The following is a 27,598-nucleotide window of genomic DNA, read 5'->3' as shown; positions in this document are numbered from 1 at the left end:
ACAAAAGTGGTGCTCATAAGTAGAAAAATGGGAAGCTTATGGAATAATAGTAGCCATAAATATGGGAATATGCAAAGATCTTGAGATATATCCCTTACCTATATTAGGGGTATTTTGTATAATAGTGAGTTGAATTTTTAATGTATGAGGACTGCTAGCATTGGATTATTTCACTATGTATCTATCATTTTATTTGTGGGATATTTTTAAATTACATGCCAAAGCTCCATTTGTCTCAGGTGGTGCAGTTGTCTGCCATGTTGAAATAGGTGACAAAGCAAATTAATAGAACCCCTGAATAATACTTTTCTTATTTTTATATTCATGTGGTAATGTACAATTTTACAAAGCAAAATGACCTAGTTAGGAGCTTTTATAGAGAACTCATTTTTCTTTACTTGGAGCTGTATTGAAATCAAATCCAGGGGTGCCTGGGTGGCTCAGTCAGTTGAGCATCTGACTTTGGCTCAGGTCAGACTCACAGTTCGTGAGTTTGAGTCCCGTGTCAGACTCTACTGACAGCTCAGAGCCTGGAGCCTGCTTCAGGTTCTGTGTCTCCCTCTCTCTGCCCCTCCCCTGCTTGTGCATGCTCACTCGCTCTCTCTCTCTCACAAAAATAAATATTAAAAATAAAAATTCATCTTCAGTTGGTACATTGCTTTGTTAAACAGTAAAATTTGAGTTGGAGATGCTCTGCTGTAGTGAGGAATTTTCTCTCCCCAAATGCATGTTTGCATAATGTGACACATCCTTGGCCTGCTCAACCCCCACCGTGGAATTTATATGGATTAACTGTTAACTGATTGATACTTTATTAATCTAACAAGTTTCTGTTATTCATTTATCAAGCATTTAATGAGTGTCTCCTGTGTGCAAGGTCCTATACTAGACTCTAGGGAACCAAAGATGAATCAGACTCAGTCTCTACTCCTTGGGAATTCATTCTGGTTGGAGAAATAATAAACATAATTGTGCTATCTTGTGAAATGTTACATTTTTAAAGTATTAAACGAGGGGCGCCTGGGTGGCTCAGTGGGTTAAGCGTCTGACTTAGGCTCAGGTCATGATCTCACAGTCCGTGAGTTCGAGCCCCGCGTCGGGCTCTGTGCTGACAGCTCAGAGCCTGGAGCCTGTTTCGGATTCTGTGTCTCCCTCTCTCTCTGCTCCTCCCCTGTCCATGCTCTGTCTCTCTCTGTCTCAAAAATAAATAAAAATTTAAAAAAAATTAAATGAGATGACATATATGAAAAAAACTGGAAGCTTTACAAATTTGAGATATTTTTCCTCCAGTGCATAGTACAATGTCTGGTGTATCTTAAATGCTTGTATATTCTTGAATGAATTGATAAGAACAAAAGACCTATGAAAGCATAATATTATGGTATAAAGAAGAATTAGTTCTGCCTGGATATATAGATGAAATGGGAAAGGCTTCACACACGATTTGACTTCTGAGCTGGACTTTAAAACATAAGCAATTTATGTTGAGAATCAGGTAAAGGGATTCCAGGCCAAGAGAGACACTATGAGACATGAAAGTGCCTTGATCTGTATCAACCACGTATCTACAGGCTTATATAGTTTACAAGATACTTATATTTACATTATCCCTTTGAGCCTTATGACAACTTCGTGTAGTGAATTCATAGAGCCAAGGTGCTTAAAGCCTTGACTAGAACCCAGGGCCTGGGGTGTAAGAGAGAGCAATTAGCCATTTTCTTCTTCTTTTTTTTAATGTTTATTTTTATTTTTGAGAGAGGAGGTGGAGGGATGGCAGGGAGAGGGAGGGCAGAGACAGGATCCAAAGCAGGCTTTACAGCAGAGAGCCCAGTGCAGGGCTCTGACTCAGGAACCAAGAGATCGTGATCTGAGCTGAAGTCGAATGTTTAACCGAGTGAGCCACCCAGGTGCCCCTAGCCATTTTCTTCTGTATAGTTTCATAAGTGTCATGATTGCTAGTATTATTGAATTTCTGTGGTTACATTTATGGAACTGTTTTCTGAGTTATAAGTATGTGAGAGAAATATACATAAAATGAAAAGTATAGTTCCATTCTTATGTAAGCAGATTAGCTTATATTGATAAATGGAGGTTTTTTTTAGAGGCTTCAGAAACATTGGGAAATGCTTTATTATTTTTTTTTGGGGGGGGAATGTTTCTTTAATTCATAGATTTGTGATTTGGGTAGTTTTTTTGGGGATTTTCAGTCTTCTTAAACCATTTATCTAAAGAACAGACTATGGAAACTACCATCCCCACATTCTTTCTTAAGCTTTCTGTTTCTGCTATGGTTGAACACATTTGTTGACATTAAAAAAGTATTTTTTGCACCAAAATGTTTGATTAAAATACTTTGAGAAGGGAAAAAGAAACAAAAACTTCTTCTCCATTTATATTTGATTTTCTGTTGTACATACATTGTATGTTGGATGTAATCAAGACAGTGTGGTATTGGTGAAAGAATAAATACACCAATGGAATAGAATAGAGAGTTCAAAAATTGATGCACACAAATATAATCAACTGATTTTTGATAGAGGAACAAAAATAATTCAGCGGACAAAAGAGTTTTTCAACAAAACGTGCTAGAGCAATTGGATATCCTACATGCAAACACACACACACACACACACACACACACACACACGAATATAAACACTGTCTTTTTCCCAGAAATAATTCAAAACAGATCATAGTCCTAAACGTAAAATACAGAACTATAAAACTTCTAGAAGTTTTATAATGTAGAAAAAATCTAGATGATATTGGGTTTGGCAGGGAGTTTTTCGATGCAACACTAAAACACCATATATGGGGGCACCTGGGTGGCTCAGTTGGTTGAACAGCCAACTTTGGCTCAGGTCATGATCTCACCATTCGTGAGTTGGAGCCCCACATAGGACTTTGCTGTCAGCTAAGAGCCTGCTGCAGATTCTGTCACCCTCTGTCTCTGCCCCTCTCTTACACATGTAAGAGAGCATGTGTGCACATGCTCTCTCTCAAAAAAAAAAAAAAACATTAAAAATAATACTAAAAATAAAAACGCTATCTATGAAAGAAAAAACTGATAAGATGGATTTCATTGAAATTAAACACTTCTGCTTTGCCCTGCCAAAGATACTGTCAAGAAAATGAAAAGACAAGACACAGACTGAAAAAAAAATATTTGCACAACACATATTTGATGAACAACTGTTACCTAAAATATTCAAAGGACTCTTAAAACTCAACAATTAAAAAGTAAGCAAAAGATCTAACAGACACTTCATCTGAGAAGATAAGCAGATGGCAGATAAGCATATGAAAAAATGTTCAACATGATGTCATTAGGGAATAGCAAATTACAACAATAAGATACCACCATACACCTATGAAAATGGCTAAAATCCAAAACACTGACAGCACCAAATGTTGGCAAGAATGTGGAACAGAGGGAACTCTCATTGCTGGTGGGGATACAATATAGCCACTTTGGCAGCTTCCTTAAAACACTAAATATAGTCTTAGCATATGATCCAGAAATCATGCTCCTAGGTATTTTACCTAAATGAATTGAAAACTTATGTTCAAACAAAAACCTGCACACAAATGTTTATTAGCACCTTTATGCATAATTGCCAGAACTTGGATGCAACCAAGATGACCTTCAGTAAATGAACAGATAAACTGTAGTATATCTGTACAATGGAATATTATTCAGTGATACAGAAAGTAAACTTGCAAGTCCCTGAAGACATGAAGGAGCCTTAAATGCACGAAAGAAGCCAGTCTGAAAAGGCTACACACTGTATAATTCCAACTATGTGACAAAAAGCAAAACTGTAGATGGTAGAGGGGCCCCTGGATGGCTCAGTTGGTTAAGCATCCAACTCTTGATTTCGGCTCAGGTCATGCATGATTTCATGGTTCATGGGATCCAGCCCTGTGTTGGACTCTGTACTGACAGCACAGAGCTTTTTTGGGATACTCCCTCTCTCCCTCTTTTTCTTCCCCTTCCCCCCCCCCCAAAATAACTAAATAAGCATTAAAAGAGAATTGTACACAGCAGAAAGTTCAGCTGTTACCAGGGGTTCAGAGTGAGAAGATAGAGTAGGTGGAGCACACAGGAGGACAGTGAAACTGCTCTACATAACACTGTAAGATGGATACATGACATTATGCATTTGTTAAAACCTGTAGTACTATACAGCACAAAGAGTGAACCCTAATATAAACTATGGGTTTTATTTAACTATCAGTATTGTCTCATCAATTGTAATAAAGATACCACACTAAAAGATGTTAATAATAGGTGGGGGATGATGCATAGAGGCACTTGTACTCCAGTGTTTATAGCAGCACTCTCAACAATAGCCAAATTGTGGAAAGAGCCTAAATGTCCATCAACTGATGAATGGATAAAGAAATTGTGGTTTATATACACAATGGAGTACTACGTGGCAATGAGAAAGAATGAAATATGGCCCTTTGTAGCAACGTGGATGGAACTGGAGAGTGTGATGCTAAGTGAAATAAGCCATACAGAGAAAGACAGATACCATATGGTTTCACTCTTATGTGGATCCTAAGAAACTTAACAGAAACCCATGGGGGAAGGGAACGAAAAAAAAAAAAAAAAAAAAAGAGGTTAGAGTGGGAGAGAGCCAAAGCATAAGAGACTCTTAAAAACTGAGAACAAACTGAAGGTTGGGGGTGGGAGGGAGGGGAGGGGAGGGGAGGTGATGGGTATTGAAGAGGGCATCTTTTGGGTTGAGCACTGGGTGTTGTATGGAAACCAATCTGACAATAAATTTCATATATTAAAAAAATAATAATAATAGGTGGGGGGAAATGGGTATATGGGAACTCTGTACTTTCTACTGAATACTAAAACTCTTCTAAAAAATAAGTCTACTAATTTTAAAAAATGGAAGAAGTGACTTTCCGGGAACTCACTGCTAATAATTTAGCTTTTACTTTTCTCTTTTTTCTCTTCCTAAATTAGAATTCAGAGTCTGTCAGATGCCTTACTTTTTGTCCTTAGGTAGCTTCATGTAAATATTTTAAAAATTACTGTGCCAAATAAGCCACACACACACACACACACACAAAAAAAAAGCAAGTAAAGATATTCTTGGTCAACCCAGATTGGAAAGAAATAAACCACAGTATTCATGGAAGAGGGATTACAAATAATTTCTATTTCCATCTTTGTTTTTCTGTATCTTCCAGATGTTATCTGTAAAATAAACATCTGTTAGCTCTAAAACAGTTTTTTTTAATATAAATTTTTTTAATGTTTACTTATTTTTGAGAGAGAGAGAGAGAGAGAGAGGCAGACTGCAAACGGGGGAGGGGCAGAGAGAGAGGGAGACACAGAATCAGAAGTAGGCTACAGGCTCCGGGCTATCAGCACAGAGCCCAACGCGGGACTCGAACCCATGAACTGTGAGATCATGACCTGAGCTGAAGTCGGACGCTTAACTGACTGAACCACCCAGGCGCCCCTGAAACAGGTTTTTGTATCCTACTGTAGCTTCATTATATTCACTTAACATGTTTTAGGAGATATTTATACAGAAATAAGACCCAGATCTTGAAGGGCTCTCTGGTTAACTATAAGTGAAAGACTACATCACTACAGTATTTGTTGTAAATGGTAGGATTAGTGGGTGACAGCCTCATCGATTGCAGTTTATAAAGGGTTCAGTTTTAAAATTGTATTTATTATGTACTTGCTTATTTTACGTATTTACTTGTTTACTTATTTAATAGAATAAAAGAGGGTTCTAATTAGGTGTTATCTGTGCTCGCTTCGGCAGCACATATACTAATTAGGTGTTATCTGAGTGATCTTGCCACATTCTTATTTTTGTTGGTTTCAATTGCTTTCAAATAATGTGCTTGAAATCCCATTTTCATTCCTGAAATTGGTACCATTTGCAATATGTATGTTGGAGGAAATGAATTATTTTAAAAAAGAATTATTTAAATGTGGCTTTAGTGATTCCTCCATACAATAATTAGTGATGAAATTCGGCTCATTGTTTTCAGCTAGTTCAAATTGGTCTTGAAAGAAACAGAAACTTGTTGCTTAATTACAGACTCAGATGAATGCCTGTGGGCTGTTATGAAGTGCTTGTTTAAGAAGGATAATTCCACTTGATTGTATATGTTATGCCCCAAAGGAAAGCAGTTTTAAATTTGACTTTTACTAGATTATGCCATCTTTATGGAGCCATTCTGTTGTTAAATGGGTATCCACACTATCCAGGATGCTCTTAGTGAATGATGTTTAGTCAGTGGAGGGCTTAGCTAATTAAGGACTTTGAGACTTTGGGCAGTCTGAGAAGAAATTTAAAAATCACTGGGCTTCCTCTGTATGTGCCACTGTATAAATGAAGGATACCATGGGGAGGGAGGACCTCCTTCCTCCATAGAATAGGATATTTGGGATTATAATTTTAGTGTTCTTTACAAGTAAAACCTATTATTAGGTTGGTTTCCTTTTTAGGGAAAGCCGGAAAACTCTTTTGACTGCAGTTCAGATGATGCTGTAAAATTACCATTTTATGAAGATAAGTTGTGACTCTCAGAAATATATAATGACATGGGGCGCCTGGGTGGCTCAGTCGGTTAAGCGCCCGACTTCGGCTCAGGTCATGATCTCGCGGTCCGTGAGTTCGAGCCCCGCGTCGGGCTCTGTGCTGACAGCTCAGAGCCTGGAGCCTGTTTCAGATTCTGTGTCTCCCTCTCTCTGCCCCTCCCCCGTTCATGCTCTGTCTCTCTCTGTCTCAAAAATAAATAAACGTTAAAAAAATTAAAAAAAAAAAAAGAAATATAAAATGACCTATCTCAATGAAAATAGTTTAAGAAAACCTATTATTGAAGATCTATTTTTATACAAAAAAAATATGAAGAACAAAGAATGGAGGCATGAGTATTTGCCTTGTAAGATTTTTAATTTGATTTATGTAAGTAGAATGGCCTTACTACATTTATTTTTTTTTAATTTTTTTAAATGTTATTTATTTGTGTGAGAGAGAGTGTGAGTGGGGGAGGGGCAGAGAGAGAGGGAGACACAGAATCCGAAGCAGGCTCCAGGCTCTGAGCCGTCAGCACAGAGCCCGACGTGGGGCTCGAACTCACAAACTGCGAGATCGTGACCTGAGCTGAAGTCGGATGCTTAACCGACTGAGCCACCCAGGCGCCCCCTTACTACATTTAAAATACAATTTCAGTTGGCCAAAATGTTACTTTTAGAAAGGATATCTTTTAAGGAACATACTTACTACATAAACCAAGGCTTATATCTGTGTGCTACAAACATCAAAGAATTTTCTCGCTATGTCATGATATAGAAAGTTGTTTCTTAGTGGGCATTTCAACTTCTGCAAGGACATTGTCTTTGAATAGAAAACATAATGACTTTGTTTACCAACCAAAGTCTAATAGTTAGACTAATTTATTAGCTAGTTTACTGAAATTTAGCTCTGACATCTATGGTTGAGAACAGATAGAAAAGAAATGCTAGTGTATTTTCAAATCTTGTAGAAATCAGATAACTAACATTGAAGTATATCTGGCTGATTTTCTCATGATTTGTGTGAAATGCTTAGCTTTGTATTTTTGCATTACTGTCTAGGCAGATTCAGTTGAGTTTAGTTAGAAATGTGTTTTCCACACAGTAGTTTCTCTGTTGTTATTTTTTTAACATTGCTTCACCACTGTATACTATTTAAGGTATGTACCATTATATTTAATCTAACTTAGAATTGGTACATTGGTCAACACTTCAGTTTTTAAATTTTTCACTTTTTATTTTGAGTTAATTGTAGATTCATGTGCATTTCACCCAGAGGTAGCATCTTGTAAAATTATAACACTATATATCACAACCAAGATAGTGATAAACTTGTCAGAGCTTATCCATCACCACCAGGTTTCTCCATCGCCCTTTTATTTTTTTACTATTTTTTTTAAGTTTATTTGTTTTTTGCGAGAGAGAGAGAGAGAGAGAAAGAGAGCTGGGGAGGGGCAGAGAGAGAGAAAGAGAGAGAGAATCCTAAGCAGGCTTCACACTGTCAGCACAGAGCCTGATGCTGGGCTCCAACTCACAAACCTGTGAGATCATGACCTGAACCAAAATCAAGAGTCAGACGTTTAACCGACTGAGTCTCCCAGGTGCCCCCCTATTCTCCCTTTTAAAAGCTATTTCCCTCCTGCCTCTCCCTTCCCCATTAACCCTTGGCAACAACCACTCATCTGTTTTCCATTTCTGTAATTTTGTCATTTCAAGAATGTTGCTTATACCTGGAATCATATGGTATATAACCATTTCAGATTGACTTTTTCACTCAGGATGATTCTCTGGAGTTTCGAGCAGCTTGTTGCATGTATCACTAGCACCTTTTTTGTTGTTGTTTTGTTTGGTTTTTTGTTTTGTTTTGTTTTATTGCTGAGTAGTATTCCATACTATGGATGTACCACAGTTTGTTTAACCATTCACCCATTGAAAGATTTCTGGGTTGTTTCCAGCTTTTGGCTGTTAACACACAAAAGTTTCTGTGAACATTCACGTACAAGTTTTTGTGTGAACATATTTTTTTTTCCTCGGGGATAAATGCCCAGGAGTGCAATTGCTGGGTTGTATGGTAGTTGCGTGTTTACTTTTTAACTAGTTTTAAAATTATTTTCTAGAGTGGCTACCATTTTACATTCCTGCTAATGTGTGAATGATCTAGTTTCTCCGTATCCTCACCTGTATTTGGTGGTGTCAGTTACTTGCACAACAGTGTGAATGTACTAAATGCCACTAAATTGTACACTTTATAATGGTTAATTTTATGTTACATGATTTCATTTCAGTATTTTAAAAACTCAGCTCTTAGATATCCACCTCAAGTGCTACTTATGAGATCTAAATGAGAAAAAACAATCAGTTGGACATATCTGTGTGGGACTATTTCTGGGCACTTTTCTGTTCCACTGATCTCTGTGTCTGTCCCTCGACCAGTAACACAGTCTTTTTTCCACCCAGTCTTGATTACTGTAGATATGTAATAAGTCTTGAAATTGGGTAAACTGACTTTCATTTATTCTTTTTTCAGAATCGCTTTAGTTATTCTAATTCTTTTGGCTTTCTTATATATTTTGCAGTGATCTTATCTATATCTAGGAATTGTGTTAAATTTGTAAATCAGTTTGAGAATTGGCATCTTTACTTTGTTGAGTCTTCCAATCCCTGAATGTGATGTGTCTCTCCATTTATTTAGATCTTCTTTGATTACTTTCATCAGCATTTTGTAATTGTCCTATACAAGTCCTATACAGGTTTTGTTAGATTTACATCTATGTTTTTCTTCTTTGAACAGTTATAAATGGCATTGTCTTTTTAGGTTTGGGGTCCACATGTTTTTTCGTAGTACATAGAAATACAGTTGATTTTTGCATGTTTGTAATGCAACTTTGCTGAACTGACTTACTCTAGTTTTTATTTTTTTATTTAAAAAATTTTTAATGTTTATTTTTGAGAGAGAGAGAGAGAGAGTGAGAGAGAGACAGAGTGTGGGTGGGAGAGGGGCAGAGAAAGGGAGACACAAAACCCGAAGCAGACTCCAGGCTCTGAGCTGTCAGCACAGAGCTCAACGCGAGGCTTGCACTCGTGAACTGCGAGATCATGACTTGAGCCGAAGTTGGACACTTAACCGACTGAGCCACCCAGACGCCCCTAGGAGTTTTTATATAGTTTATTTGGGATTTTCTGTGTAGGCAGTCTTGTCATCTGCAAATAAAGATAATTTTATTTCTTCCTTTCCAATTGTATGTCTTTTATTTCCTTTTCTTGCTTTATTGCATGCCTAGAACTTCCAGCACTATTTTTGAATAAGAGTGGTGAGAATGGGCTTCCTTGCCCTGTCCCAGGTCTTAGGGAGAAATGTTCAGTCTTTCACTGTTAAGTATAATGCTAGCTATAAGTTTTTGTAGATACTCTATCAAGTTGAGGAAATATCCCTCTATTCTTATTTTTCCGAGAATTTTCCTCATGAATAGGTGTTATATTTTGTCAAATGCTTTTTAGCCTGTTCATATATGGTGAGTTACATTGATTGATTTTTGAATAATTTTTTAAAGTTTTTGTTTAAATTCCAGTTAGTTAACATACAGTGTAATATTAGTTTCAAGTATTACAATATAGTGATCCAGCACTTCGATACAACACCCAATGCTCCCCATCGCCTATTTAACCTGACCTCCTACCCATCTTCTTCTGGTAACCATCAGTCTGTTTTCTATAGTTAAGAGTCTGTTTCTTGGTTTGCCTCTCTCTTTTTTTCCCCTTTACTCATTTGTTTCATAAATTCCACATATAAGTGAAGTCATTTGGTATTTGTCTTTCTCTAACTGACTTATTTCACTCAACATAATACTCTGTCTAGCTCCATCAGTGTTGTTGCAAATGGCAGGATTTCATTCTTTTTTTGCAGATGAGTAGTATTCCATTGTGAGTGTGTGTGTGTGTGTGTGTGTATGTATATATAATATATATATAATAATGTATATATATTATTAAAGAAACTGCCCTTTCCCTATTGTATATTCTTGGCTCCTTTATCATAAATTAACTATCTATGCATGGGTTTATTTCTGGGCTTTCTTTTCTATTGATCTATGTCTTTTTATGGTAGTACCATACTATTTTAATTTCTATAGCTTTGTAATATAGTTTGGAATCAGGGAGCATGGTACTTCCAACTTAGTTCTTCTTTCTCAGGATTGTTTTGGTTATTCAGAGTCCTTTATGATTCCTTATACATCTTAGGATTGTTTGTTTCATTTCTGTAAAAAAAAAAAAATGCCACTGGAATTTTGATAGGAATTATATTGAATCTACATATTGCTTTGGACAGTATGGACATTGTAATAGTATTAATTCTTCCAATCCATGAGCATGGAATATCTTTCCATTTATTTGTGTCTTCTTCAGTGTTTTTTATTAATGTCTTGTCATTTTCAATATATAAGTCACCTCCTTGGTAAAATATATTCCTAGGTACTTTATTCTTTTTTATGCAATTATAAATGGGATTGTTTTCTTAATTTCTCTGATAGTTCATTATTAGTGTATAGAAACAACCAATTTTTGAGTTATGAGTTTTATATTCTGCAGCTTTCTGAATTCATTCTAAAGTTTTTTGATGGAGTCTTTAGGGTTTTCTATATGTAATATAGATATAATTATAGATATATATATTTCTATGTATAATATTCAGATTTGGATACCTTTTATTTCTTTTTCTTGCCCAATTGCTCTGGTTAGGACTTCTAAAACTATTGAATAAAAGTGGCAAGAGTCGGCATCCTTGTTTCTGATCTTAGAGGAAAAGCTTGTAGCTTTTCATCATAAATTATACTAGTTGTGGGCTTGCCATGTACATAACATTTATTATGTTGTGGTACATTTCCTCTGTACATGCTTTGTTGAGAGTTTTTATCATAAATGGATGTTGACTTTTATCAGATGCTTTTTCTGCATCTGTTGCGATGATTATGTGATTTTCATCCTTCATTTTGTTAGGGTGGTGTATTCCATTGACTGATTGTAAATGTTGAACCATCTTTGCATCCCTGGAATAAATCCCACTTAATCATCATGTATGATCCTTTTATTATTATTATTGTTATTATTATTATTATTTTAAAGTTTATTTACTTATTTTGAGAGAGAGAGTGTGAACAGGGAAGAGACAGGGAAAAAGAGAGAGAGAGAATACCAAACAGGCTCCATATTGTGAGCACAGAGCCTGACACAGTGCTTAGTCTCGCGAACTGTGAGATCATGACCTGAGCCAAAACCAAGAGTTGGATGCTTAACTGACTGAGCCACCCAGGTGCCCCTTTTATGGTATTTTTAAAGCTCATCTTTGTCACCTAGTTCATGCAGTAACTTACGTTTCCTATTATGAAACCTCAAGTTATTTTATACAGTGAACCTAGAAATTCTTTTGTATAGAAGCAGTTTGAAGAAAATATGCAAATATTGAGTTGAGAACCTACTGTGCACCTTGCATGTGCTGCGCAGATGCAGATGTTTAGGAGTTAGTTTTCCCACTTTCTGCTGTAAAGCAGCACCTTTATACCAGTTTAAATACCTACAAATTCCTCCCTAAAATAGAGTTGTTTGTTTCCAAGGTCTGATGCATAAAGGCAAACATTGTACAGATCAAAGGTGCATTTAGTATCTTTATTCAGATTCTTGAATTGTAAATTTTGTAAGCTGAAATTTGGTTTTGTTTCCAAAACAAAAAACTATTTCCCCAAAATGGAAGGAACTTTAAGGTGTAAATAATTACTTCTTGTAGGCATCAGAACTATATTTCCTTATCCTGCCTCAACAAGTTGGTTGTGATTCTTAAGTTTTGAATAGATGGTGGTGACAAGTTTGAGCTATCTAGATTAAAGAAGTTTCATGTCTTTATGCGGTCATTAAAACTGTTCTGTCTTAAAAAAAAAAAAAAAAACTGTTCTGTCTTAGGTGCCTGGGCAGTTCAGTCGGCTAAGCATCTGACTTCGGCTCAGGTCATGATCTCATGGTTTGTGGGTTTGAGCCCCGCATTGGGCTCTGTGCTGACAGGTCAGAGCCTGAAGCCTGCTTTGGATTCTCTGTCTCCCTCTCTCAGTCCCTGCCCCGCTTGCACTCTGTCTGTCTGTCTCTCTCTCTCTCTCTCAAAAATAAATAAACATTTTTTAAAAAAACCCTGTTCTGTCTTTAGTCATCAAGTATCTCTGTGAAAGAAATAGATTTAAGCTAATAAAAGTAAGATGAAAATTATATATGTGGATAAATTAAATTTATTTCGGGGACCAGAATATACTCCAGATGCTTTCAAAAGTCTGGGTATTCTGTTTGTATAAATGTCTGAAAAATTATTCTCTAAAGTGTAGAAAAATTAAGTACAAGTTTTAAAGTGCTTTAATAATTCCAGAATTTTAATTTCCATTTTATTTGCAGCTCAGATCGTCTGATAGAAGAGACAATAAGGTAGGAAAAAAAATTTGTTTTACTCTATTGTTTTTTGTTTGTTTGCAACATAAGTGAACAGATCAGGTTAACCCTGTAACTAGGGATAAAGTTCACTTGTCATCCTTAGAGATGGGAATTTCACTAGATTGTGATGAATTTTTACTGTGTCTTTCACTTATAAGAGACATTTGAAGCACAAAATATTTGTTTCAAGAATTAGTGGAATTAAGCTGACTTACCAAGGTTAATTTTTCTGTTTAATTCATACTCAGTACTTTCAGCTTCAGTCTTTTTATTCTTTTTTTTTTTTTTTTAAAGGAAAACCATCTTAGACATGTGATTTGGTGTATATACCATTTATGTAGATTGGGTTTCAGTCACAGCAGCTGTGGAAAATGTGCTGCAGTAATATTTAGTATTATCTGTAATAACACTGAAGTAGTTTATTGCTTAAGGTAAGGGACAATTATGTTGGTTTGAACTACTTAATTCTCTAGGTTTGGTGAATTTTTAGATACTATCTTATGAAGGTAAAAAAGTAAATGAACTAGCTACAGTTAGAATTCAGCAATGTCTAAAGCATTTTTTGGGAAAGGTGTGATGAAGTACATGGAAACAACAACAAACATGTACTCTTACTGTAGGCCTTGGTATTGTCTCAAATGCTTTACATGCTTTATTTTATTTAATTTCTTTAATGACCCATGAAATAAACACTGTCCAAAACAAAAAAGAAATTAAGGTAAGTAATTTGCTTGTGGTGACATGATTGATAAATTGTGTTCAGGATTCAAATGCTCAAACCTGAATCTCTATAATTCTAGGACCAGAGCTCTATCTAAGCTACTACTGTATTTCCCACCTTGTAGAAAGTGTACAAGCTTCAGAGTGTGATTTGGTTTGTGCTACTTATTAGATATCTGTTCTTGGTTAAGTTACTTGGAGTCTTCATTTTCTTATGTGTTCAAAAACCGGGATTGATGATCATACCTCCCTAAAAAATTGTTGTGAAGATGAAAGATAATGAGTAAAATGCCTAATACAATGTGTGAATGATACTAGGTAATCTGTCAGTGGTAGCTTTGTCAGGAACGCCTGGGTGGCTCAGTCGGTTGAGCATCCCACCCTTGATTTTGGCTCAGGTCATGATATTTCAGATTTCAGGAAAATTCCAGTAGTACAAAGAATTCCCATATACGCTTCACCTGGATTCCCCACACGTTAACAGTTTGCCACATTTGCTTTTTCACTTTTCGTTTTTTGAACTACCTGAAAATAAATTGCAGACATGATGCCTCTCTACCACTAAATATTTCATTGTTCACATTTTAAGTATGCATTTATATTGATACAGGCTCATGGATTCTTATTTTATTTGGTAGATTATAATGTTTCTATCATTATTTAATAAATTATAATCTCTTATAATAATGTGTAGTTATCATATCTGGGGATTTTGTTTAAATTGCATGCATTGGGTTGTCCATCTGGGCAAAGGTTTTGCAAAATTGCCTAATTGTCAACTGAAATATTTTCCTTGTGACTCCTTCCCTTTCAACAGCACATAAAGTAAGATAGCATTTGCTAAGGACTTTTTACTTAAACTTTCTCTATAATCCTTTTCCTTTTTTCTTCCTTTTTTCCCCTCCTCTTTCTGCCTGATCTTCTTTGGGCCAGGCTGTCTTAATTAAGCTTTTCAATTCAAAGCTGGCCTATTTAAGGGCTGGTAATATGAGTATAAAAAATTTGGAGTACTTCCTAGTATAGGAACATTTGAGAACCATTGAATCACTGCTACTGTTATTTTGCTAGGTAAAAGCAAAATAATATAATCATAAGGTCTTTTATTTCACTATTTCCCTTTATTTCAAAATCTGGTAGATATCACAAGTAAAATTTTATTGATTCTAAAGCTAGTTATGATTACTTATAGGTAATATAAAATTTAAGTGTCAGATAATTGTTTTTGCATATTCTATATGTAACAATTTACTTTTTACTCTTGGAGATAAAAATAGATTTTAAGAATATGTACACAACTGAATATAGACTCTGGCATCACTTAATTGAAAAGAACTGATATTTTTAATATTAACTTATTCTTAAGCTTTAAATGTATAACTGATATTGTCTGTTGTTGAAAAAATAAGTGTCTGAGTTTAGTTCACACAACAGGTAAGAAAGTTCCAGTAAGCACATCAATGATTTATCATTTTAAAAGCATTATATATTATTTGGAGCTTGTTTTGCCTCTGAGTATTTGACCCTTGAAATAACAACAGTCTAGATTTCACTCAGCTTGACTCCAGATGATGCAGTGAGATGGGAAAGTATGTCTAGATATACTTTGTGTGGTACTGGCAATCATGCATATTCACCAAGATAATAACATAATGTATGATGATAATATCCATTCTCCAAGGAATACAAAGTGCTTTGTGGAAATTATTTTTTAATCTTCTTTATCTACTTCTGAGTCAGAGTGCATGGGAGATAGTGATAGTCCCAGTGTAAAAAAAACAGGCATATATGATTCAAAGATTGCTTTCAGATGCTCAGCCTAGCTTTAAATGAAATTGTGTTACTTTATATAAGACCATAATACCTGTTTTAAAATACTTTATAAATTTATATTAAAACAATCACATTTTAGGGGCACCTGGGTGGCTCAGTTGGTTGAGCATCCGACCCTTGATTTTGACTCAGGTCCTGATCCCAAGGGTCATGGGGTCAAGCCCCATGCTGGGTTCTGTGCTGAGTGTGGAGCCTGCTTAAGATTCTCCCTCTCTCTCCCTCTGCCCCTCTCCCTCGCTGGCATGCATGCTCTCTGTCTCTCTCTCTAAAACAAAATATAGAAAAAATAAAACAGGGGCACCTGGGTGGCTCAGTTGGTTAAGTGTCTGACTCTTGATTTTGGCTCAGATTCGTGGTTCATGAAATTGAGCCCTGTATCCAGCTCTACACTAACAGCACAGAGCCTCCTTGGGATTCTCTCTCCCCCTGTCTCTTTGCCCCTCCCTCCCTCTCTCAAAATAAATAAACATTAAAATAAATAAATAATTTTTAAAGCCTCATTTTAAATACCTTATATTCTATCATAGACATACACTTAAGGGAAAAATTATGAATAAGAACTAATGATGCAGGGGCACATGGATGGCTCAGTTAGTTAAGCATCTGCCTTGGGCTAAAGTCATTATCTCATGGTCCATGGGCTCAAGCACCACATCGGGCTCTGCACTGACAGCACATACCTGTTTAGGATTCTCTCTCTCTCCCTCTCTTTGCACCTCCCTGACTAGTGCTTTCTTTTCCTCTCAAAACAAATAAATAAACTTAGAAAAAAAAGCTAATGATGCAAAGGACGTTGTTATTTTGGACTCTTCTTGTGTTCTTTTCGTTCTTTGGATCTAAAATTCAGTGTAAAGTTAACATTGTCTGCTTCCTTCTATTTTAATCTTGACTGGTTGTTCTCTAGACCTGCCATCCTGCACTGGTCCTGCGATGCTCTATCCCCATTACCTTAAAATGACCTCCATTTTTTCTTTAATGTTTATTTATTTATGAGAGAGAGCGGGAAAGAGAGAGAATCCCAAGCAGGCTCCACACTGTCAGTGCAGAGCCCGACTTGGCGGCTTAAACCCACCAACCATGAGATCATGACCTGAGCCAAAATCAAGAGTCGGATGCTTAACGGACTGAGCCACCCAGACACCTCAGTGACCTCCTTTATTGGATCACTTATTTCTTGGATTTGGTGTCTTCCATAAACTCTTAGTTTATTCCCTCATTATGCTGGACCACGTTCTTCAGTGGTTTCCTGAGAAAGAACAGGAGGTACAACTTTTGGACTTTTCACATCTATTCTTGATTCATTGTTTAGCTAAGTTAGGAATAATTTTGAAATTTTTGATGACATTGTTTCCAGTATTGTTTTTAAGTTCACTGCCAGTTAAGATTTCTGTTCCTTTGTATGTGATGAGCCTTTTTCCTCTGGAAGCTTTTAGGATTATCCCTTTTTCCCTATGCTTTTGGTGTTTTTTAACCTTATCGTGCATCTTTTCCAGTTCGTTGTACTGGCCATTGGATGAGTTCCTACAGTCTGGAAACTCCTCTTCAGTTCTGAGACATTTTCTTAAACTCTCATTTTCCCACCTCCTTCTTCACTGTTTTTGTTTTCTGTTTGTTTGGTTTTTTTTTTGGTTTTAATTTTAAAAGGTAACATGTTGGGCTTTCTGTTCCTTTTTTTACCCTTTCTCCGTTTTCCACTTATCTTTTTTTCTACTTTCTGAGGGGTTTACTCAGTTTGTCCTTTCGAGATTTCTGTTACACTTTTATTTCCATTCTTTTTTTAAATTTATACCGGCTCTTTTCTCAGTGGTGGGTACACTCTTACACACACGTACACATACACACACACACATACATTTATGTCTTTCATGGGTGTGATACCTTCTTTCTCTCTCTGAAGACATTAAATATAATTCAGTTTTAGAGTTTCTTGAACTTCTGTTATTGCCTCTGTTTCCTCAGACTCACTTTTCTGTTTGCTAGTTTTTATTTGGATCTCTGTTAGAGGCTTTTCTCAAACTTGTAGTGATTCTTGATTCTTTGTTCATATTTAAGGGTGAGGCTCCAGAAAATCCAGTAATTGGAAGCTAGTTCTCTGTACATGGGTGGTGGGACTTGCCAAGTAGTAGGCCTTACAATGAATGATCAGAAAGGGACCTGGTGGTTTTGTGGGGAACTTCAAAATGTCAGGATCTTTAAGGTCTCTTTTTCTAGGTTAGATCTTCTACTGAACTGGGGGCAGTCACCTGACTGTGTTGTTCAGGGAAGATAATTTAGGGGTCTGGCAATTCTTTGCACAAATTTCCATTTTTAGCCCTATTTCACAGTTTTGCCTTCAGAGATACCTGATCCCTTTAAATCTTGATCTTTTCTAGGATCTGGGAAAAACTTTTATAAATCATGCTTAACTCCTAGTGGTACTGAGGCAAATAACTACAGTAGATTTGGCGCTGATAATGTTATTCACGTTTCTTCATCACTCAGGTGGAATTCCTGTAATTTTCTTTGTGAGATATGTATAGTTTAGAAAAGTACAGTGTTCTTATTTTAGCAATGTAAATCATTCTAAAATGTAAAAAAAAAGTTCATCTGGTAGTGTCCCTCCATTCCTATCCCCTAAGTAACTTGTATTCACTGACAGTTGTGTATCTTTCTAAATACATTCTCATTGTCATACAAACATATACAATGATGTTTTATTGCTTAAAATAAAAAAGGATTCATACTTTACACGTTCTGTGGCTTCATTAATTATTCAGTGTATCATAAACATTCCTCCAGTTTAATAGAAATAATGCCAACTTATTCTTTTTAATAACCAAATATTATTTCATAGTTTCGTTGTATCATAATCTGTTAAACCATTCCAATGTTGTTTCCATTGGGGGGTGTTTTTGTTTGCTTGTCTCTTACTATTCCAAACAGCACTCTAATATATATCCTTTGATCTGTCTCCCCACACTGTTTCTTCTTTGCCTTCTCAAATCTTGAAATTTCAGTTTTGATATGTCATTTGCTTAGAGTACTCCTAGCATTTTCCTCCAATAGGATACCTGGTCTTGGCTGTTCAAGAGTGTGTTCAGTCAGCTCCCAGATAGGTCAGGCTATTAGACCCCTAAGCAGTGGCATACTAGGTGGTAGTGGGTGCCCCAGCAGTTTTTTCTTCTTCAGGGCTGGGCATCACACCATCTGATGGACTGTCAGCTCCTGGCTCATAGGTTTCTGTGGTTGTGTGTACCACCCTTTACCAGCTACAGTTCAGTGCATCACTGTAGCTCCTGTACACGCACGTCCATATCTTCCATTGTTGGGTTCCTTAGGGTGAATTGAAACCTAGGGCTTTGCCCCAGGCTTGAAGAAAAATCTCGTCTTCCCTGCCATCAGTTCCTTGGTTCTTCCCTTGCTTGAGAGAGTATAGCCTACCTGGCTTTCTTCCTTGGATATTTCAAAAGAATGAGGGATCTCAGATGGACCCCTCCCCATCATATCTGCCTTTGTTCATGTGTTCCTCCATGGAGGAAGTTGGACCAGCGATAGGGTCAGGAATTTGTGCTCTGATCATCATCTTCCCAGAATCTCTTCATCTCTGTTGCTTTTTTTTTTTTTCAACGTTTGATATGTTTTCAGAATTATTCAAGGACATTCTGTTTCCTATTGTTTTTTATGTTATCAGTATCTATAGCTCTCTCCTGTGTGTTATATATAAAAATGGGTACTGACCTATCCTCTAGGATTCTAATGCCCAGGGAGATAAGACTGTTGAAGTTAATCCTGGCATGAAAGCAAAAAGATATTGAGATTCTTTTAAACAGGACATCAGAATAGTCACATGGAAGAGACTATAGTATAGTCTGTAAGAGAAGGGACGTTCCCCCATCTCTTTGAGTCATTTAATGAATGCATAACCTTTGTCACCTGGCTTGGAAACCCAGCATAATGTTGCATGTGTCTCCTAAAATCTGCCTAGATGGTTCTCAAGTGGAATTCTGGAACATAATCTTTTCATAAGTTAAGGGCTGGTTATATATGGGTATTTTGTGATGTGTTAACACTTTTGGTTCTTTTTTTATGATTATAATTTCCTACTTCTCTCTCAACAGTTTTCCTGATTAAAGATATTTTTAGTAGCTGGCCCCTTTCAAAACCATTTTAAGAAGCTTTTGTAATAGGGATTTCTCTGTTATTTCATTTGTTACTTTGGGAAAAATCACAGGAAATGGCTTACTGTCCAGAAAGACATCAGAAGATAGCAGTAGGGATGGAGTGGACATTCAGGAAAAGATAGTGGGAAGGTGACTTGGGAAATGATTTTTTTTCCTGCCTGTGCTTTTCAAGATGATGTTGCCCATCTTAGTTTTCTCTTCACTTTTAAGAATATGATGGATCTGCGCAGGATAATCTTAAATGCCGACGTAATTATCTTCTCTTTTCCCCCTTCAGCATTGCTATGGCAACAAAAGAAAATATGACTTCACAGAGAGGAATGTTGAAGTCAATTCAGAGCAAAATGAATACTTTGGCCAGTATCCTTTCTGAAAGTTTGAAATTTCTAGGTTTTTGAGGTGGGGGTGGGGGTCTGTGTGTGTGCTTTTTTGGTTTTGGTTTTGGTTTTGGTCAGGTTGCCATCATCAGTAGTGGTTGAGAGCATCAATAGTTACATATGAATATGCCTTGCATTCCTACTCTATAGAAGTTGATACTGTTTAGTACTATTTGTAAAAGATTCTACACCAGAAGTCTGACATTAGTAGATTTAGAAAATTATAAATAGGAATTTTCAAATTATTTTACATTTTAAAAACTCCTGGGGCGCCTGGGTTGCTCAGTTGGTTAAGCACCTGACTCTTGATTTATTTCGTCTCAAGTCATGATGTCACTGTTGTGAGATCAAGCCCGGGGTCGGACTCCACACTGACAGCATGGAGCCTACTTGGGATTTTCTCTCTCCCTCGCTCTCTGCCCCTCCCCCACTCACGCTTCTCTCTCCCTCCCTCCCTCTCTCCCAAAATAAATGAATAAATGTTTTTTTATTTTTTTAAGTTTTTAAAAAATGTTTTATTATAGAGAGACAGAGCATGAGCAGAGAAGGGGCAGAGAGAGAGGGAGACACAGAATCTAAAGCAGGCTCCAGGCTCTGAACTGTCAGCACAGAGTCTGACGCGGGGCTCAAATCCACGAACCATGAGGTCATGACCTGAGCCGAAGTTGGATGCTCAACCAACTGAGCCACCCAGGCACCCCAGTAAAACTCCACAGTATATATTATTCTTACCTCAACATCATAAATTATATGCTTTTTTATTACTTCTTTCTCCAGTTTGAAGAATAAGTCAGTGTCAGATTCTTAGAAAGAGAAGGAAGGAGACAGCCATACATGTAGATGAGTTGTAACTGCTGTTAGAGTATTTTCATTGTGATTCGTTATGCACAAGCTGAACATTAGAATAGATTCTCTGCTTGTTAATTGTGACCTCTACATTTTTAACTCTTGAGTTTCCTGATTTGAATTAGGATTACTAATACTAACATGAAACCCAGTGGGGAAACTGGTAAGCCTGCTACTCTGAAACATTTTGTTTACTCTCTGAGAAGTCAAGACTTTTAGAGAAAAAGTTTCCTTCCCCAATTAGTAAGGGGAAGGGCCTAAAAAGTTGAGTACCTTCTGGTCCTAGATAATTTTTTTTTTAAGTTTATTTATTTTGAGAGAAAGAACATGAACAGGGAAGGAGCAGAGAGAGAGAGGGAGAGAGAGAATCCCAAACAGGCTGCACACTGTCAGCACAGAGCCTGACACAGGGCTCGAATTCATGAACAGTGAGATCATGACCTGAGCCAAAACCAAGAGTCAGCCACTGAACTGACTGAGCCACCCAGGTACCCTGGTCATAGATAATTTAAGGTCACTTTTAGTTTGATACTTACTTCCCTAAGGAATATCCTGAAGTGTATTTTGTATTTTCCAACTTTTTGTGAATTTTGTTCCTGTTTTGTCACCCTAAGTGCAAAATAACATATCCATAATTGTTTATATTTTACATAGGGCTGTACAGTTTACAGAGTACTGTTATATACATTGTATCATCTTGCCATTACCACAAATTATAATAATTCTGGAAAAATATGTGTTCAAAAACAAAATGCGTCTGTTAGTCGAGACTCCATAGAGAGATAGTAACAGAAACCTCATTTAGACTGGCTTAAGGGGGGAAAGGAGGGAATTAATTTGTTCATATTTATCTAAAATTCAGGGGTAGAATTTAACCTAAGGCATGGCTCAATTCAGGAGCTCAGATTTTATTGTCAAGAATCTGCTTTTCCTCTCTCTTTTCCCCCTACCTACTCCATCTCTTATCTTTGCTTTCCTGTGATTGGCCTCATTCTCAAAGAGGTTTTCTACACATAGTGATAGAGATGGCTAGAAGAATCACCTTCTGCCAGTTAAAAATCCCCATGGAAAGGGGGTCTTTTCTACCAGCTGTAATAAAAGTCCCAAGAGGACTGTAGTTGCCCCAGCTTGAGTCACTAGAAGGGAATATTCTTTCTGGCCAATCCGAGTTTGTAAATATACCTGATGGCAGAGGACAAGGTCAGCCTACACTATTACATGGACTGATCTAGATTATTATAGAAGGAGAGAGAGGGGGACTTCTCTAAAGGTAATATGCCCATTATAGACAGAATTCCCTAATGCCAAAAATATTCTAAGGGGATTGTTGATTCTTTACGAAGCAAGAGAAGATTAAGCATTTGTTCTATATGAGATTTGTACCTTGTAAAAGTTTTTGCCTATTATTTCATGCTGCTGCTGCTTCAGTATTTTTAAAAATTATTTCTGCAAATTTTTCTCATTAATTCAAAAAACACATTAATGCCTACAATATGTAAAGCTCTGTTCTGGATAGGGAAATTCAAGATTAGAAGATAACATGGTCCTAATCATATAATATGTAGAATATATAAGTGTACAAATAAATATAGTCCCTGCTGGGTGGTTTAATTACAGGAAAATGCAATAAAGATTCACAGAGTGGAGGTATTATTCTAGCTCTCTAGTATTGTAGGTGGTTTTTGTCAGTGATTTTCCTGACTTTGATAAAATACCTATATTAACAAAGAGGAGGCACCCGAAGGTATATTGTCAGAAATGCAAAACAGGGGCACCTGGGTGGCTCAGTTGGTCTGACTCTTGGTTTCGGCTCAGGTCATGATCTCATGGTTCATGAGTTCGAGCTGCATGTCAGGCTTCACACTGCCGGTGCAGAGCCTGCTTGAGATTCTCTCTTTGCCTCTCCCCCCCACCCCTTTCTCTCGCTCTCTCTCAAAGTAAATAAACTTTAAAAAATGCAAAACAAGTTAGGATGCACAGGCATGTGCTTTGGTCTATAACATACAAATAAGAGTATGAAGATATTTTGAAATACTAAGTAAAATATAGCTGTGACTGCTTCTTTAAACCTCTAAAATTGGAAATTTCCTATCTTTTTTTATGTTTCCTAAGTAGGACAGCTAGAACAGTGTAGCCCCCTTACCTACCATATCCTACCTACTGCTGCAAAGTAAACTAAAAAATTTAAATAATTCACCAGTGACTGATTTATTCAGACCCTAGAGTTGGTTGCCACCACCTATTGCCTGATTCCAAGGGGGTTATCACCCTGTGAGGAGAGGATCAAGAACTTCAGAACTCTTCTGGCCGAACTTCTCACTTTCCTGAGAGAAGGGGTTTAGAGAGAGAAAAAGAGAGAGAAAGGAAAAGAGAACAGAATAGGGTGTTGTTAGCAGTGGTATTGGCTGTACTTACACCTCCCTGCCCTGCAGAGTCCCTCTGTTCCTAAGCTCACTACCTCCCGCCCCTGACCCCAAGCCTGGTTGTAATTCCTCGGTTGGTTTGGGACCTTGAGCAGTAGGATGTTCCCAGTTTGGGTATGTGTTTTTTTAAAGACTCCCTCAGTGTAATTTTCTTCCTCTGTATCTCTTCTCATTATTTATTGTTTCTGGACTCCACTGATCTCTATTTTTGTGACCCCTGTGACTTTTCACTAAAGAGGCTTCTTCAAATATGACCTTAATAAAGATTTCCCAAAGATCGTTTTCCTGCTGTGAACAGCCTGATCCAACGAATCAATCTTAGGAAACGGCGAGACTCCCTCATCCTGGGCGGTGTTATTGGTGTCTGTACCATCCTATTGCTGCTGTATGCTTTCCACTGAGGAACATCTCCAGGGACTCTTGACAACCACCACTTTCACACCCTGATCCGGAATAAGGAAAAATAGGAAGGAGAAGTTGATTGTCCTGATGATTAGCCTGACCAACAGGATTAATTCAAGACTGATGGTGATGGACTCTGTGATACGGTCAGGTTGAGCTGAAGCCACAGTTTTCCTGTGCTATCTTTTCTAACACATATTTCCTTCTGTTTTTAGTTTAAAAAAAAAAAAAAAGTTTTCAGTTGCTTTTGTCTTCCCAGGAGGTAAGTAAACCAATCAGAAACAGAGTTTCTATGCTTCAGTAATAGTGTTGAAGGCTGATAACAAGCCAGATCTTACAGCTGGACTCCAGAAAACCAGGCTTCTCTATATCCAAAGACTGTTTTCCTTTCAGCCACCAGATTGGGTTGTGAATAAAAATAGTTCTTGTCCTTTTATTTTACAGTCGTGAAGAGAAATCACAAGTCATTTCTTGATAAGCTGTGCTATAAATTTCTACTCTGTGCCCCTGTTTTGGTATTCCAGAAGAATTACATTTTTCACAGGTTCTTTGAGATGCTAACAGGTCAACTTCAACACAGTTGAGGTTGTCTGAAACAGAAGACAAACACTGCAAGAAAAGCTTTTTTCTTCCTCTTTTTTTAAATTGTATGCACACTGGGATTAACTATATTGCTGGAAAAGCATTGAGAATAACAGGCTTTTTTGTCCGTCATTGTTTTGATGTTTTGTTTATTTCTTCCATTGGATTAATACTTGCTACTATGAGAAAATGCAATCTCAGTTCTACCATGGTAAAAGTAACTAATAGCCAGTGTCTGTCAGTGCCCCCAACTATTCCTCATCATGTCAGGATTAACCCTGAGTGAGGGGACTGCTCAATTTTCAGTGAGATCTGTTCAGCAAGCCACATGTAAAAAGACATTGATTGAGGGGTCACCATCCAGATTATTCCATTTGTAAATGCTCCATGATTTATGAGCAAAAGTTCAAGAAATACTGCCTAATGTACCAGGAAGTCTGTGTTTTATGAAAACCTACTCGTTCCAAATCTGTTAAGCTTTCCAAACATCCAGAGAATGGTTTTACTGTTGAAGGTGCATGTGACAGAATCTATCTGTATCTGCACCTGTCTTCTACTACCATCCCTGGACGGTAACAGAATTTTAAACCACCCACCAGAATTCTTTTCAGGTTTAACCATTTCTCCATTTCTGTAAACTTACAACTTATTCACCTGAACTACCACAAATAGTTTGAAGACGTCAACATCTACACTCCTCACCAAGAAAGAAGGTTGCTCTTCACCATTGGAATGGACTCTGGTATTTATAGTATTGACCTCAGACTGTGCCACAGGGAATAAAAGGATATGAGCATGTAGTTCTTAACAATATCACAGTGCATCGGTGATGACATTCAGGTGAACTTGATACAAGAGCTGATGGCTATACTAACGCCTGGTCTGGTACAGAAACTGAGAGCTTTTTCATTCTGTTGTCAAAGTTTTATTATGTTCTGGGTATGAAAGCCATTGGATACATTTTTTTAAACTATGGGGTTTATTTTTCTAAATATGGGTTGATTGATCAGATAACTTGATTGGGGATGCCCTGAAAAGAAAGTCTAAGTTTTCCCAATGTAAATCTTAAAGGATCAGAGAAGTTCATTTACTAAATTCTCTGTTGGGAGAACAAGACTGTACTCCCCTGACACTTTATTATCTTTGATTTTTCAAAGGGCCTTGATTGGTGGTTGTGCCTCAGCTAGAATTTATGGGACTTTCATTGCTATATGGTTGGCATTTATAAAATCTGAAGTATCATAAATAAAGTTATTTATTTAATTATACTACCAGTCTTTTTTACTGGTCTGATTATTTGGCATATTCATTAAAGCTGATTGTGTGAGAGTAAAACTAGGGGCTGAGCTGCTTGCTGCACTGAGCAAATACTTTTGATGGCTGATGAGCCTTTCCTTTAGGGTAGTGCTTAAATGAAGTAATAGAATTATGTTGGTTATTTTCTTTATGAAAATAAACTAGTTCTTCCAAGGAAGTTGATAAGGCTTGGTATAAGATGTTGTTGTCTGGTAGGTCTGACTAACCTCCCAGTGCTATATAGCCCAGAGTGAGGTGACCCAGGGCCAAATGTAGCTAGCCAGGACAGGGCTTGTCCTTTCCTCTTACGGTTCTTTCATTTGCAGAAAGAAACCCTGGAGTAAGGAAATAGAAGTGTGTCATTTACAAAAAGAGGATTTGGATCCTGTGGTAGCTGATTTGAACTCTTTCAGTTTGGTGCCATTTAACTTTTTTTTTGTTTTTTTTTTAACCAGATTGGTTTTCCACCTTTTCTTCTGTCCTTACAGACCTGTTGCCAGGCTCAGGGGCCAACAGTAAGTTGCCTGTCAGAGCTGGGAGTTCAGGAAGGAAGTTTCCTCTTAAGGGAAGTTATTCTTCCTTGGCCATTGTCATATAAGGGACCTTTTCCTTTGGGATTATTTTAGTAATAATTCAAAACTTTCCATTTCACTAAGAAGTGTGAAAAACCACAGCAACAAAAAGGACAGACCTCCCAAAGGTATACTTCTGAGATTTTGTCTTAATGTGAGCTGATGACTTTAGTTAGAAATGTTTAATTTATTACTAAAGTTCAAACCCTGATATGCCAGTGCTTCAGGTGACCTGTCCTGGCTATCTCTACAATCTTCTTAGTGTTTTCAGTGATGCTGAAGGATTCCCTGTAACCTGTATTGCTCACCCTTTATTTTTCTAATGTTAGAAAAGGGCTTTCCTTCTCCACTATTCCTCTCTCCTTTGTACCAAAATTCACTTGTACAGAGAATGCCTCTTTTTTTCCCTACTACCCAGTACTCAGATCAGGCGTGGAAGTAAAATCCTAAGAATTGGACAAGTGAAGAGAGGAAACATCACGCGGGCACTTTTTTGTACCTGAAACCAAATATTTACTTTAGTTCTTTCCTACTGGATGCTGAGTACATCTGAATAGGAAAATGTACTTATTGAGCCTTTTCATGTAATAATGACTTTTGGCCTCTATGGAATTGAGGCACCTTGGACTTGCATTCCCACCATTAATGTTTTCTTCACTGTTAATAATCTCAACCTGATGAAAAGGACTTTAAAGAACTGGACTAACCTTTTTGGTCTTCTAATACCTCATGTTTGGTCATTAGCCAGATACGATATTTTTGGAAATTGACCAAGTTTTCTAACTTGCCGTTGAGGGTAAATGGCCATGTCTAGGATTAGTGCCGAAGTTGGTGGCAAATGTAATAACTAGAGAACAAATGGATTCTACCCAGAAAATTAAAATGATTATGTTCCATTCTCCTTTTGGGTTAGAGGTTATTTAGCCTGGTCTCTACAAAGACACAGAGCTTTTCATCATGGTCTTTCTAAACTAATCTTGTTATTTTTTTTATAGACCTGCATATTCTTAAGCGTATATGGGGAAAGAAAATAAGGAAGGACTAAGTGACTCTTAAGGATGTTTATTGGATAAAAAACTGAGACAAAGCTGAGCCGTGTCTTGAGGGATCATTCTCATTTTCTCTGTCCTTAGTGTCTCACTTCAGTACCAGAGTATTTTTATCTGTCCACATCCTGTTAGCTCTTAGAGAGGGAGGGACATCCATTCCAGTCACACTTCGCCATGATAAAAAATGTTTCCTCATGAGAAATGCCAATACAGATTTTTAAAAATCTATTCCAAATGCACTTTCTAATTTTTTTTTTGCTTTTAAAATGGCTTCTTGGAACCAGATTTATTGTATTTGTACTTAATTTTTGTTC

At 37.0% G+C, this 27,598-nt stretch overlaps 1 protein-coding gene and 1 long non-coding RNA gene across 3 annotated transcripts in view; both read left to right on the top strand.

Annotated features, from left to right (window-relative positions):
* The window catches only part of GOSR1 (golgi SNAP receptor complex member 1), a 47,374-nt gene extending 21,739 nt beyond the window's left edge, over nt 1–25,635 (top strand). For both annotated transcript variants that reach the window (XM_025916755.2, XM_025916749.2), the window contains exons 7-9: nt 12,992–13,021; nt 20,015–20,097; nt 23,660–25,635. In XM_025916755.2, the coding sequence (XP_025772540.1) occupies nt 12,992–13,021; nt 20,015–20,097; nt 23,660–23,784 (238 nt within the window). In that variant the 3' untranslated portion in view covers nt 23,785–25,635. The remainder of the gene's footprint in view (nt 1–12,991; nt 13,022–20,014; nt 20,098–23,659) is intronic.
* On the top strand, nt 4,743–6,825 carry LOC147574150 (uncharacterized). Its single transcript, XR_015243944.1, has 2 exons — nt 4,743–5,776; nt 5,818–6,825. It is a non-coding gene; the product is annotated as an uncharacterized LOC147574150 (long non-coding RNA).
* Nucleotides 25,636–27,598: the final 1,963 nt, after the last annotated feature.

This window comes from Puma concolor, chromosome E1, assembly GCF_028749965.1.
Source record: "Puma concolor isolate L17-30 chromosome E1, mPumCon1.1.hap2, whole genome shotgun sequence".
Lineage (NCBI taxonomy): Eukaryota > Metazoa > Chordata > Mammalia > Carnivora > Felidae > Puma > Puma concolor.
The sequence above is the reverse complement of the archived record's forward strand: the minus strand, read 5'-3'. Positions and strand labels throughout refer to the sequence as shown.